At 40.5% G+C, this 13,134-nt stretch overlaps 1 protein-coding gene across 2 annotated transcripts in view; it reads right to left on the minus strand.

The window, feature by feature from the left end:
• Window positions 1–310: 310 nt before the first annotated feature.
• The window catches only part of LOC100702315 (uncharacterized), a 30,097-nt gene continuing 17,273 nt past the window's right edge, over window positions 311–13,134 (minus strand). For both annotated transcript variants that reach the window (XM_005478392.4, XM_005478391.4), the window contains exon 3: window positions 311–3,733. In XM_005478392.4, the coding sequence (XP_005478449.1) occupies window positions 2,086–3,733 (1,648 nt within the window). In that variant the 3' untranslated portion in view covers window positions 311–2,085. The remainder of the gene's footprint in view (window positions 3,734–13,134) is intronic.

Consider the following 13,134-nt stretch of genomic DNA (forward strand, 5'->3'; position numbering starts at 1 on the left):
TATTGCATCATAATCATATAACAAGCATTTGCATTGACGCATTTATTGAAGTTATTGATATTACCTTAAAGTTTGCATTAATTTCATGTTAACCTTTATTTACTTTATTTACAGGTGCCTGTATAATCATATGATAATCTGTCATTGCAGGTGCACCTATGATCATTTTTTATACACATTGCATTCTGTGGCTTTTAAAGGAGTTGTGGCTCAGTCGTCATTTGAGGGTCTAGAGCCTTTGGCTAGCGCTATGATTAGCCAATCTACTGTGAGGTTGACAGGAGCTAAGGAAGAATTGCACACGCTTACAATACATTTGTATCCTGTTGTTCTTTATTATTTTATTCATGTATACCTTTTATTTATTTTAGTTTTAAGCAGTGGTATTAGATTGAAACATTTGCTTAATGCATTTTTACATTTTGCATTCTTATACATTTTACATAGAAGTCAAGATTGTTACACACATGAGGAAGGCCTCGGCCTGGTTGCATAAGCAGAGAGGTCAAAGAAGGTGCAAAGCATTAGATTGAAACAGGTATTAGATTGAAACATTTGCTTAATGCATTTTTACATTTTGCATTCTTATACATTTTACATAGAAGTCAAGATTGTTACACACATGAGGAAGGCCTCGGCCTGGTTGCATAAGCAGAGAGGTCAAAGAAGGTGCAAAGCGAGGGTAACACACACCCCCCCACACACACACATACAGTAGTGAGTTCATTTTGTAGGTGAAAGTTTAAGTATGTTTTGCTAGGGTTGCAGTTTTTATGTCTGTGTACATGACGGTTTGATGCAAGTGCAGGATGTCCAACAGCTATGCTAGAGCTGTGGTTGCAGGGACAGCACCTGGAAGAAGATGTAAGCAAATGTTCTTTTAAAATGTGTCAAAAGTTAACTGAATGTTTGTGGTTTTGATTTGACGTATGCTTGTATTGTGTTTTTCTAACGCTTGAGGGGGCGTTCTAATACCCCGATGCATAAAACTGTGTTCTGAAGTTTTGGGGATGAGATTTTGATGCTGTCTGCGCACAGGGTCAGCTCATTCTCCCACGCTTGTTCATTAAAATCATCGTTTGACTTCACCTCTTGGAACATTGTGGTTACTTGCATTTCCTCCTGCATCTCTTCCCAATATTTTGAACCTTAACAATAGCCATGCATTAAACACAGTAACAAAATAAAATTATTATTTTTGTCCCAAGATTCAAGAGATTATATGCAAACCTTGTTGCTTTCTTTATAACTGTTGGTTGATTTGGTCTGCCGTAAGTCATCTATTCTCAATGAACATTCTTTAAAATAACATAAAATAAGCCAGACAAGCATAATGAAGGTAAAACGTAAGTATTAACAGAGAAGCCACAGAGCATCATGTGGGACGTATTTGCGCCCAGGCTGATTCTGTTGCAAAAGAGCTGTTTTCTGCACTTTGATACCCCACACCAACATCTACAAGGAAGAAACTAAAAGTTACTATACAAAGGCTTAAATCATGAACTGCTCTAACTACCTGGTGTACAGGAATAATGGGTCAAGGTGTGGCTTACCAATCAGCCTGCTGGGCCATTTAACAGTTTGATTGAGCAAGCTTCTGTTCTTTATATATAAATATCCAAATCATGACACCATGGTAAAAAGCACAGAAAAATAAAATCATCATGATTTTGTCAGTATGGAAATAAGAATGTTTCCTTAAACATGAAAAATACTGGTGCCCTTTTTTTAAATTTAAAATCACAGTTTGCTTCATTGTTCAGTTTTCAGTCAATCATTGTTCCAAGATCTTTATACAATGACCCTTAATGAGCATGACTATGTGTATGTTTTCTAAATTCTGTGACCAAGAATTTTGTCTTGGGATATGTTTAATTGAACACAGGACCCATCACATCATTTAGTAAAATTGTCAAATTGTCATCCATGATTGGTCTCATCATCGTGCAGCCAATTAACAATAAAAGAGTCACTGATACGTTTAAATGATAATTGACTAAATAAGTAAGTGAAAAACCACTTCAAGCATTTCTTTTTTCAGAAATACAGTCATGTCATGACAATATTTGTGATTTGAGTTGATTTCTACAGAGCTGTCTGATTGTTTGTCATCTTGTTCCATATTTTTTTTCCAAATTTTTTCATAGCTGCAGGTAGATACTGCAGAGCTGCTGTGGTTCCTTCATCCACTCTGCTTCTCATCTCCTCCAGTTTTTGGACCTTCCCTATGTCTCCTTTTTCCCTCATCTTCTCAATCATCAAGTCCAAGTGTATAACAGTGGACAGAGAAAAAACATTCAAGGCGATTTGTTGCAAATTGACAACATGTTGGTAGGATTCATCCAGCCACTGTGACTTCTCTGCTGTCAGTTGGTTCATTTGCTTTTCTAGATTTTCCAGAAGGGTTGACTTTTTCTCACTTTCTGTTTTATTCTCTTCATATTTATTTTTCATTTCGTCCTTAGTCATCTCAGCAGGTCTACTTTTGGTCACATAGATCTTCCTTTCTTTCACGTGATCTGATGCAGGACACTTGTTGGTACAAACAGTGCAGCACAATGTTCCATTTTTCTTCTTCATCACCTCACAGTGTTCAGGATACCAGGCCAATGTGCATCCAGGATAGTGACAGTTCTCCTTACATTTGTTGCAGCTGACGGCTGCTGCATAGCCACCCATCAAGCACCACCACCCAACTTCAATAGCTTCTTTAACTTTGTAGGCCTCATTAAATTTTATAGTGAAGTTCTTATTTGTCTTCATCTCCTCTTCATGTTTCTTCAGATCGTCTTTAATCTGTGTGATTTGTGCCTGTTTCAGTTCAATAAACTCGATCCTCTCTTGCAGGTTTTGGATGCAGGCTGTCAGTCTGATGCGTTCATTTAACACTTCAACAGTTGTCATCAGTTTCTGTGGTGTAATATTTATTAAAAAATTTGAAAATTCACTAATTCCTTCCTCTGATACACTCCATGCCATTTCCAAGCCCTTCTTATTTTTCTTTGTTCTGTCTTTTTTTTGTTGGTTATTGAACATGAAGTAAACAGGTTCATTCTCATTTTTGGCACATTTAATTTTTGCAGCTTCAAGAGCTTCAAGAGCATTTTCAGGTGTTACACCATCTGAGTGTGTGATGAGAGCTACAATGTTTTTCTCCAAGTTTTTTCCAAACAGAGACGTCACTGAATTAAAGATGTAACCCAGTCTGTCACTCAGTCGATTATCACTCGCCTTCATTACCAGACCCACTGCATGAACTTCTTGAACACCATCATCTGATCGAAATAAATCCAATAATCTTTCACTAACAATGACATCATGTTCAATCCCTCTTGTGTCTCCATATCCAGGAGTATCGATGATGGTCAGAGAGTAGGGCACAGTCTCATCTTCAAAACCAAAGATCTCGTACACGATCACATCTTCTGTCTGACTTTCTGTCTGACTTTTTTCCTTCTCCTCTACAATCTGAAACCAGATTTCATCCTCCCACTTCACTCGCATGCTGTAGTTGATCAGAGCGTTGATCAGAGTAGATTTTCCTGTTCCTGTTTCACCCACAAGTAAGATGGTTTTATTTATCGTGTTTGGATTTTTTTCCCCAACAGTGATTCTTGTCAGAGTTCCAAACTTCTCTTTCTTTGGTCTCAGCTGGTAGACAGCAGGAGTTCCTGATTGGATCAGAACACTATTGGTAATGATATCCTTGTGTTTTAAGGAGCTATCACTTGTCCTGAGAACAAAAAAATACAAATCAGTTAACTTTTATTTTGTGACACAAGCCACACATTGAAGACAATTATGCACATTCCAACATACAGACACATAATCAACCTAGTTTTTTAATCTGCTGATTATCTGCTGTAATATGATCTCCTCTATGGTATCAAAGGCTTCATGTTAGTCTAGTACAGTGGTTCCCAAACTATTTTTTGTTTTACAAGAAAAATCCCCCCTCCAAACACATCCTCTAACCACACACACCCATATTTTGTTTTCAAACTCTCCATTGCAGTTTATTCCACACCTCAAACCTTTTGTAAACAATTGAAAAAATATAAGTACGCTGCAATAAATTCCAGGTTGCAATAAAATAAACCACTAAACAAAACATCTTCATGGTGTAATTATTTTACATATATTTTTTGTTTTGTTTTTTTGTTTGTTTTTTTAACTAAGAACAACAATATTCAACAATGCTATCAATACATTTTTCCGAAAATGTCTCTCTGTGCAAAATTGGTTTAAAAACATAAACAACTGTGGAATACTGTTCGTCTGTGATTTGAATTGGAGGAACAAATTGTGGTAAGATCAGCCTGATAATATTTGTATTCCACTGAAGTCTGTTGACTCATTGGTTGATTCTTAAGATTTTCTTGTTTTTAGGGTTTGGTTTCTGTTTTGTATATTGAGCACCTTCTGTTCTGTGCCTCTGTGCCTGCCCCAGTCCCATGTCTATGTTCCCTCCCTGTTGCCATGTCTTCTGTCTCTGTGTTAAGCTTACGTGTCTTGAGTTTAGTCTGCGTTGCCTTCTGTGTCTCGTTAGCTCTGATTTGTACCTGCTGTGTTATCATCTGTTCCCCATCCTCTTGTTGTCTGTGTATTTAAGCCTTGTTGTTCTCTCTGTTAACATCACATTAACGTCATCCACACCCTCATAGCTGCGTGCATTTCCCTGTGTTTCTGAATCCCAGTTTAGTGTAGTTCTACAGTGGTCCCTCGCTAAATTCCGGTTCACTTTTCGCGGCTTTACTGCTTCGCATTTGAAAGTTTGCATCTTTTTTTCTTTCTTTCTTTCTTTTTTAACAGTGCATTGTCTTCTGTGTCCTGATTGGCTGTAGACCATTGTGCTGTGTCTCCTGTGAAGTACAGAATGGTTTCAGCTTGTCAAATTTACATAAATCTTTGATCGATGTACTGTATTGTAACCAGTGTTGGGACTAACGTGTTATTAAGTAACGCGTTACAGTAACTACGTTATTTTTGTGGTAACGACCACAGTAACTAGTTATTATGCCAAAACCAGGAACTCGTTACTGGGATTTAGATAGGCTCGTTATTCGTAACTTCGTGTGGTGGCTATTGCGGAGCTTCCACAGATTCAATACCATTAGCAAGTGGTGGAAGCCAGCAGGTGGATGAAGGAAAAGGGAGGCAAGAGGAGAGACCCGAGGCAGCCGCCGGTCCGAGTGTCAGGTGAACTGAACTTCAAGTAAGAAGTTATGACCTGCAGTCTATCTGGGTCAGATATAAACCAAGTTTAGGTGGAGTTTATTTTCGTTATGCTGACTTTTTCGTACTGCGTGCTAGCTAGCATGACGGGGTTTCTATACAGCTGGGTGGGTGCTATGTTACTGATGTTGAACTTTATTTTGTTCATAAGGTTAATTATTAGAGTTGCCAACCGTCCCGTAAAAAACAGAATCCTCCCGTTTTCAGAGAAAATATTGCGCGTTTTGTATTGAGCTGAAAAGGAACACAGCTTCAGCTACAATGTAAAAGCTGGATTTATTCTGTCTTTACGCTGCACAGTTGCCTCTTCTTCTCTCATTCTCTCCTCTCCTGTTTCTACTTCAATCATGAAACTGATCAATGATCAGCTGATCGGCTTTTCTCTCTTGTTTATTTATCGCCCACTTTGCGCCAGAAAGAGGAAACCAGCGGATGTCGCGCTAAACAACAGCAGCACGTTTAAGCTTGATCAGCTGTTGTTAGAATTTATTTAACATTAATTTCTAGTATCAGCTGATGTTTGCTGGAGCCACAGCTGTAAAAGCTGCTGGTCATGATATCGGTTTGGTTATCTGGTGAGAGGGAAACATGAAGATGAAACCAGGAGATGTCCTTACTGAAACATCAGAGCTGAACAGGTGATGGAGAAACAGGTTTATCTTTTAGGTGACATGAATGAGTTGAAGGGAAGTTATGAACTGTTTCTGAGAGACAAGTAACACCAGGATCCTTTTCTATGTAGCTGACAGCAGGTAACTGTGCAGGGGAGGGTCTAGCAAAGTGTTCCCGGGGGCCCATGTAGGGCATTAACAGGGAAAGGGGGGCACAAGAAAATATTTTTCTTTCTTATTCTCATTTAAAATGTCTAGCTTTTAAAAAAATAATTATCTGAGTCTTACAACAAACAATTGATAGATTGATACATATATACCATCAAAACAGTGTACATCACTGTCACGACAGTGTTTATTTTCATTCAAAGGCTTTATGATTTTTCTTATAATGGTGGGCCGGTCTCTAGTCAAATTCCCCAGGACGATTTTTTTTGTCCCAGTCCAGCCCTGTATGCAGTACATCTGCAGTCTGGTGTTGCCTACATCTTCCTATTCAAAAGGCAGAATTTCCGAGTTCTGAGTACAATCAAAACCACCACAACTGCAGTTTTTATGTTGGATGTAAAAAGCAGGCTAGAATCATGCGGTGGTCAACGACGGTTGACCACCGCAGGCGTGGAATTTCTCTCGTGGAAATGTGCACATTATTTTTTTCCTTTCTATTGGTAGGTGGCACGGTGCACTTATGGCAAGTAAGCAAGCTAGAAGACTGGCAATCTTGCTGGGTATCCAGTTAGGGAAGCAACACATTAACAAGAGAATTCTGAGTAAAACCAAAGTTACTTTCCCTAGTAACTAGTTACTCTGAAAGTAACAAGTAACTTGAAGTAACTGAGTTACTTTTGATAGAAGTAACTAGTAATGTAACTAAGTTACTAATTTAAAGTAACTTACCCAACACTGATTGTAACACATCCACGGCAGACCCGATGATATTTCAATGTTTTTCAGCATACTTTATTATTTCACCACGGTTGCTATACACACACGGCTGCGGCTCTCTGGCTGCCAGCCGCATACATCACCCACAACAACAACACTCCGACTCAGGACCCAGTACTACTTATGCAGAGCGGCGTGATGAGCCAATGCAGCTCCAGTGCTTCGGCTTCTCCTGCAGCTGTGCCACATGTATGTTTGTTTTCTCTCCAATGAATACAACAATGTTGACGAAACTTTTACACCGTCAAAGCCAACTGCGGGCGCCTTTGGTTTCATTCTATAAAACTGTCCTTTTCTTTTTTTTTCTACAAAGGTTTGAAATTTAGGAGTGTTTAAACACGAGAGAAAAATGTGAAAATGTTCATGCCTGTCTGAGAAATGGTAAATGGTCTGTATTTATATAGCGCTTTACTAGTCCCTAAGGACCCCAAAGCGCTTTACATATCCAGTCATTCACCCATTCACACACACATTCACACACTGGTGATGGCAAGCTACATTGTAGCCACAGCCACCCTGGGGCGCACTGACAGAGGCGAGGCTGCCAGACACTGGCGCCACCGGGCCCTCTGACCACCACCAGTAGGCAATGGGTGAAGTGTCTTGCCCAAGGACGCAACGACCGAGACTGTCCGAGCCGGGGCTCGAACCGGCAACCTTCCGAACGCCCCAACTCTTGAGCCACGATTTTTCTTGGACACGCGTTGAGGTGCGAATGTGCACGCGTCAAATTAGGGGCGTTTGGAGCGTTTTCGCTCGCCTCTATCACGTTCGGTGTGAACGCACCGTTAAGCTTGTGACTGAGTTCATCGTCTCCCTAGAGACTGCTGTTCCAGCTCAACTAAACATTTCTGAGACAGTAAACTCCATCTGTGTCATCACAGAAACTCGTAACTCCTGACATTTCTGGTTCTGTTGAAAATGAACTGTGTGTTTTTCAGCATTGAAAGGCTGCAATTTATGTTCTTCAATTTGTGAGTTTGCAGACTATTAAGGTTGCTCCTGAACCTATGTCATAATAGACTATTTTTGCTCCACTCCGTCTGGGCTAGGACTTATAAACTCCAAGTCTGTAAACAGATGGTCTGTTAATTCCAAGTTAAAATGTCCTGTCCTCACTGGAGGCTCAGTTGAGCCCATCCAGTCATTTTGCTCACTCAGAGCAGTGAGTTAACCTCACACAGAGTGTTCTCTTTGATCCTCCTCCTCTGACTCATTGTGCTCCGATCCTCACGACGGCTGTGGCCCAGCATTCTCCTGCACCTGTCCCAGTTTCTGAGGTGAGGGGGGCTGGGGCCTAGTTGGTCCCTGCTCTGGTTTCCAGGCCGGCTGAGACTCTGCTGATCCTTGCACCCATATCAGCTTCTTGGGTGGTTACAGCAGCTGCCCAGTCACCGGTTCCGACTCCTCTATCATCCTGCTCCGTCTGCTGCCTGCACATCCAGGCTGTCCACACCCACGTTTGACACAGCCTACTTGACCTTTTCCAACACCTCAACATCATGGGCCACCTTCCAGGCTGCAGGCTGGATATCTTTGCTGTAATGGGCGGCCTCCTAAAATGTATTGCCACCACTGCCTTCCGCACTGTCGGCCTCCAGACCCGCTTTTCCTCTGCTGCCTATTGAATCTGATTCTGGAAAACCATCACGTGACTCAGGAAAGGAAAGCGGTGGTCTCCCTGCACTGTGTATAGTACAGGTGAAGTGCTGCTGACTTTGACTGAGAAAATTGTTGCGCAGTAATGGTAAATGGACTGGTTCTTATATAGTGCTTTTCTACTCTTCTGAGCACTCAAAGCGCTTTACACAACTTGTGCATTCACCCATTCACACAAGCACATTTTTCTAGGTGCTTTCTAAGTAACATTCACACACACACTCCGATAGATGCATCGGAGAGCAATTTGGGGTTAGTATCTTGCCCAAGGATATTTGGCATGCAGACTAGGGGAAGCCAGGAATCGAACCACCAACCTTCCAATCAGTAGATGACCTGCTCTACCACCTGAGCTACAGCCACCCCAAGTGGCAGTGGAAGGAATACTTTGGGAACCTCCTTAATCCTACTGGCATGTCTTCCGTGGAGGAAGCAGAGTCTGGGGACGAGGGGGACAATTCGCCTATCTCTGGGGGAGAGGTCACTGAGGCAGTTAAATAGCCCCTGGAGTGGAGTTTGACTTGTAGCCCTTTGGCCGTCGTTTTAGAGTACCTGTGAGGAAGACCAAAAGACTCCAGGTTTCCTTTATCCCAAACTACAACCCCTCTCCTTAATGGCAAATAAGTGTCTTGTGTGTTTTTATCATTGTTTTGTTCACTCTTATTGTTGCCTTGCTGCTGAACTAATTTCTGCTTTTTGGACAATAAAGTATCTGAGTTGAGTTCAATTGAGGGCTGCTTACAGATATATTCACCAAGTCAGGTCATTTTATTTGCTCTTAATTTCGTCTACATTCCAACCTCTATTCAAAACTTATAACTACCTATTTTATGAATTTCTGTCCATTAAACAACTCAAGTTTAAAAATGCAAAACCAAAATCATAAATACGTAGTTAAATAAATACATAAAAGGAAGGAAGTAAATAACTCTAAAACTAATGTAATGCTGTCAAAATCATTTCTTTTATTATTATTTTAGTACTTTTGGCTTTGTATCTGGGGATATTTTTGACATTCATTTAATAAAAATGAACAGAGCATTATGAACTGCAGTCCGTTAACTGTCAGACACATGACAGGATGGGTTTTAATAAAAAGTCACAGTCAAATCATTTGACAAAAAGAGAAAAAAAAACTAAATTAAAAGGTTTGATGATCCTTTCTAAACTTTGAAAATATATTTGGATGCAGTAGGAGTTTAGTGTGAATGACTGATTCTTGTAAAGCATTCAGTGCTTTGTTTGACCAAATATATAAATAAATATGTATTTTCGATATGGATTACTGTGTATGTTTGCAGATTGTATTTTTTTAAAATAATAATAATAATAATAATAATAACAATAATACATTTTATTTGAAAGTGCCTTTCAAGACACTCAAGGTCACTGTACATATTAGAATAAAAAGCAACATAAAAGCAAGCAGTTTACACAATCATAAAAGCATAAGTGCAAATGACCTTTAAATTTGGTAAATATTTTTTTTTTCGTTTGTTTAAAAAGGTACTTCGGTTTTATTTTGAAATCCATGCATCTCAAAAACCGTTAAAGAGCTTGTTAGTAACGTTTCTTTTAGGATATGGTAAATAGTGTGCCTTAAAGTGAAAAATATGTATGTTTCCTTTGCCAATTAGTACCTGGCTGACAGTGGCACAAGGTTTGTTAATGTTTCCTTTAACGGAATAAGTTACGTGCAATCAAAATGTCGTTTAATAGTTTATGTGCTGTTAACCTTGACCTTGACCTTTATGTGTAGTTGTAAGTTAGTGAGGTGATATAATGAATTGAGTGATGTAAATTTGATGTATATGCTATTTGTGAGCAGGAGAAATTTGTTTGTTTTGATTATTAATATTGCTGGTTTTGTTTTGTTCCTAGCTCTTACGGTGTCTTCACTGAATGTTTCAATAAAAAAAATCCTTTCCAATAACACCTCTGTGAAGCATCAGTATAAGAGACCATCATTCAGCCAGGGATGCTACAGTAAGAGCTTCAGCCTCTCAAGTTTCACCTGACTCCCAAAGTCTATAATGAGAGAAGAGGGATTCATTGTGATGGTCTAAATGTGACACTCACTCAAAATGGAAGCATCTCAGATATTAACTGCTGAAGAAGAAGGCTCAGATCAGATAAAGGACATCTGTCAAGCAAGCAAAGATGAGGAACTTTGCAGATCTGATCGCCCAAGAAATCCCACGGAGAAGATGCTTGCATTTCAGAGAGAGGAGACACACAAAAAGGAGAAGTGGCTCATGCACCTTTATGATCAATGGAAGATCCAGGCACGTAAGGCAAGAAATCAGCTAAAGCTAGACATTCCAGAGAGTGAAATCGTAGCTCTCATTGATATCTTAGAGAAATGCATGAATGATGTTACGGACATTTATGTACAAATCAGAGATCACCTCACACCATCCAGTGAAACGAGACGTCGTGTTGATGCATGTGAGGCCGTAACAAAGGACATTATTAAAATTGCATATGAAAGAATATCAGGCATAGACGAAGACTATGATAGTGAAGCAGTCAAAGAACGCCATATGGATCCACAGTTTCACCTCCAAGTCAACACACTATAGACTCCATTTTCGCAGTAAAAAGAGCAGATGCTGCAGCAGAATTAGCAGCAAAGGAAGCGGAATATGAGTTGTTATTGGCTGAAGGAAAACAAAAAGAAAGGATCCAGCTCTTAGTAGAGCAACAGAAAAGGGATCTTGAAGCTCAAAAACATGAACCAGAAAGACAAGGAGCAGAAAAGGATATAAGAGCAGCACAAGCAAGATTGTCAATTTACAACCAAGAAGTAATGCAGGAGGGCAGCTTGTGCTCTGCTAACAGCAAACTAAGGAACCAGGAACATATGCACCCACATCAAGCTGTGTCTCCGGCCCCAGTTCAGCATCTCACAAGATTTCCAGCTTCACCTCCACAGACAGATGTGTCCCACTTAGCTCAAGCAGTACAAGACAGCATAGCCATGAACAGACTTCCAATGCCAGAGCCACCTGTATTCACCGGCAACCCAATCCAGTTCATTGAATGGAAATCTTCATTCATATCTAGGGATGGGTATCGTTTAGGTTTTATCCGATACCGGTGCCAAACCGGTACTTCTGAAACGGTGCCGGTGCTTAAACGGTGCTCGAACCGGTGCTTAAAGAATGGAGAACACAAACTTTGTCCAAAAACCTCTCATGTTTAACTGTTTTTTTGTAAAAAAGATAACAATGTCAGCCTTTTCTGCAGCTATAGGGCATATATGGTATCACTCTTGGCTGGAAGCAGTGCTTAAACAATGGAAAAAAAAACACAAACTTTGTCCAAAAACCTCTCATGTTTAACTGTTTTCCACTTTTTCTTTGGTCATTTTAGCCTTTTTGGCCAGGGTGAAGGGAGTATCTGCCATCAAACAAGAAGACAGCCGCATGTAACTACGACGGTGTTTGCTAGTTCACCTTACATGCATTAATGTAATAATGTGGTTAGCGTACTCAAGGTAAATTACACACGAACAACATGAAGCTACTCACGCAGAGAAGAACGGCTGCTGCTGCCATCATCATCCTCATCATTTCTGCTACACTGGCAGGGCTAGGGGCCAGGACTCTACTCGTCGGGTTTTTGATGTGCACGGTGTGAGGTCTCGCAGCAAGTTATCAAACACGGCGCATTTCTCAGCTTTAAAAAAAAAAAAAACGCTATGCATCGCCAGGTGTTTCATCGGATTCGAGGAGTTACCTCATTTGCACAGTATCACAGTATCAGGTTAAAGCACTTGTTGCAGGCTGCTGAGTTTGCATCTTTTCCTGTGAAGTACAGCCAGACTTTTGACCGCTTGGCCTTGGGCATTTTTAATCTGTAGCTCTGCTCTAAAAGAACGTACGTACCTGGCCCCGCCTACTATCCTCGGAAACGTAAAATGATTGGCTAGAATTGGCTCAGGAAAAAAAAAAAAGCACCGAAATAAAGCACCGAAATGTGCGCTGCTTTTCGGTCTGGTTACTACCGTTTATGTCAGGACCGGTGCCATCATGGCACCGGACACCGGTACCCATCCCTATTCATATCCCTCATAGATAAAAGGAACATATGTTCAGCTGACAAACTGCATTATTTGAGAAGATATGTGGGAGGCCTGCACGAAAGACACTTGATGGTATCTTTTACAGGGAGGATGATGAAGCGTATAAGGATGCATGGGATCACCTTAATAGCAGGTACGGTCAACCATTCGTCTTGCAGAGAGCTTTCAGAGAAAAACTAGCTAGCTGGCCAAAGATCCACTCAAAGGATGCAGAACAACTCAGAGCATTCGCCGACTTCCTACATGCATGTCAGCAAGCCATGCCTCATATTAAAGGGCTGGACATTCTGAATGACTGTGAAGAGAACCAAAAGCTGGTCCAAAAGTTACCTGAGTGGGCAGCTTCAAGGTGGAACTGCAAGGTGACCCAGTTTATGAAGGACAGACAGGAATTTCCAGCCTTTCAGGACTTTGTCAACTTCATGTCATTAGAAGCAGAGATTGCCTGTAACCCAGTAACTTCCCTCCATGCATTATGTTTAGCAGACTTACCTGCAGAGAAACATCATCTGAAAGAAAGGAAAAATAAATCTACTGTTCTCCATACACAGACACTTACAGAGAATGAGAAGAATGTACCATCCAAGACAAGCTTAA

This window comes from Oreochromis niloticus, linkage group LG22 (genome assembly GCF_001858045.2).
Source record: "Oreochromis niloticus isolate F11D_XX linkage group LG22, O_niloticus_UMD_NMBU, whole genome shotgun sequence".
Taxonomy (NCBI): domain Eukaryota; kingdom Metazoa; phylum Chordata; class Actinopteri; order Cichliformes; family Cichlidae; genus Oreochromis; species Oreochromis niloticus.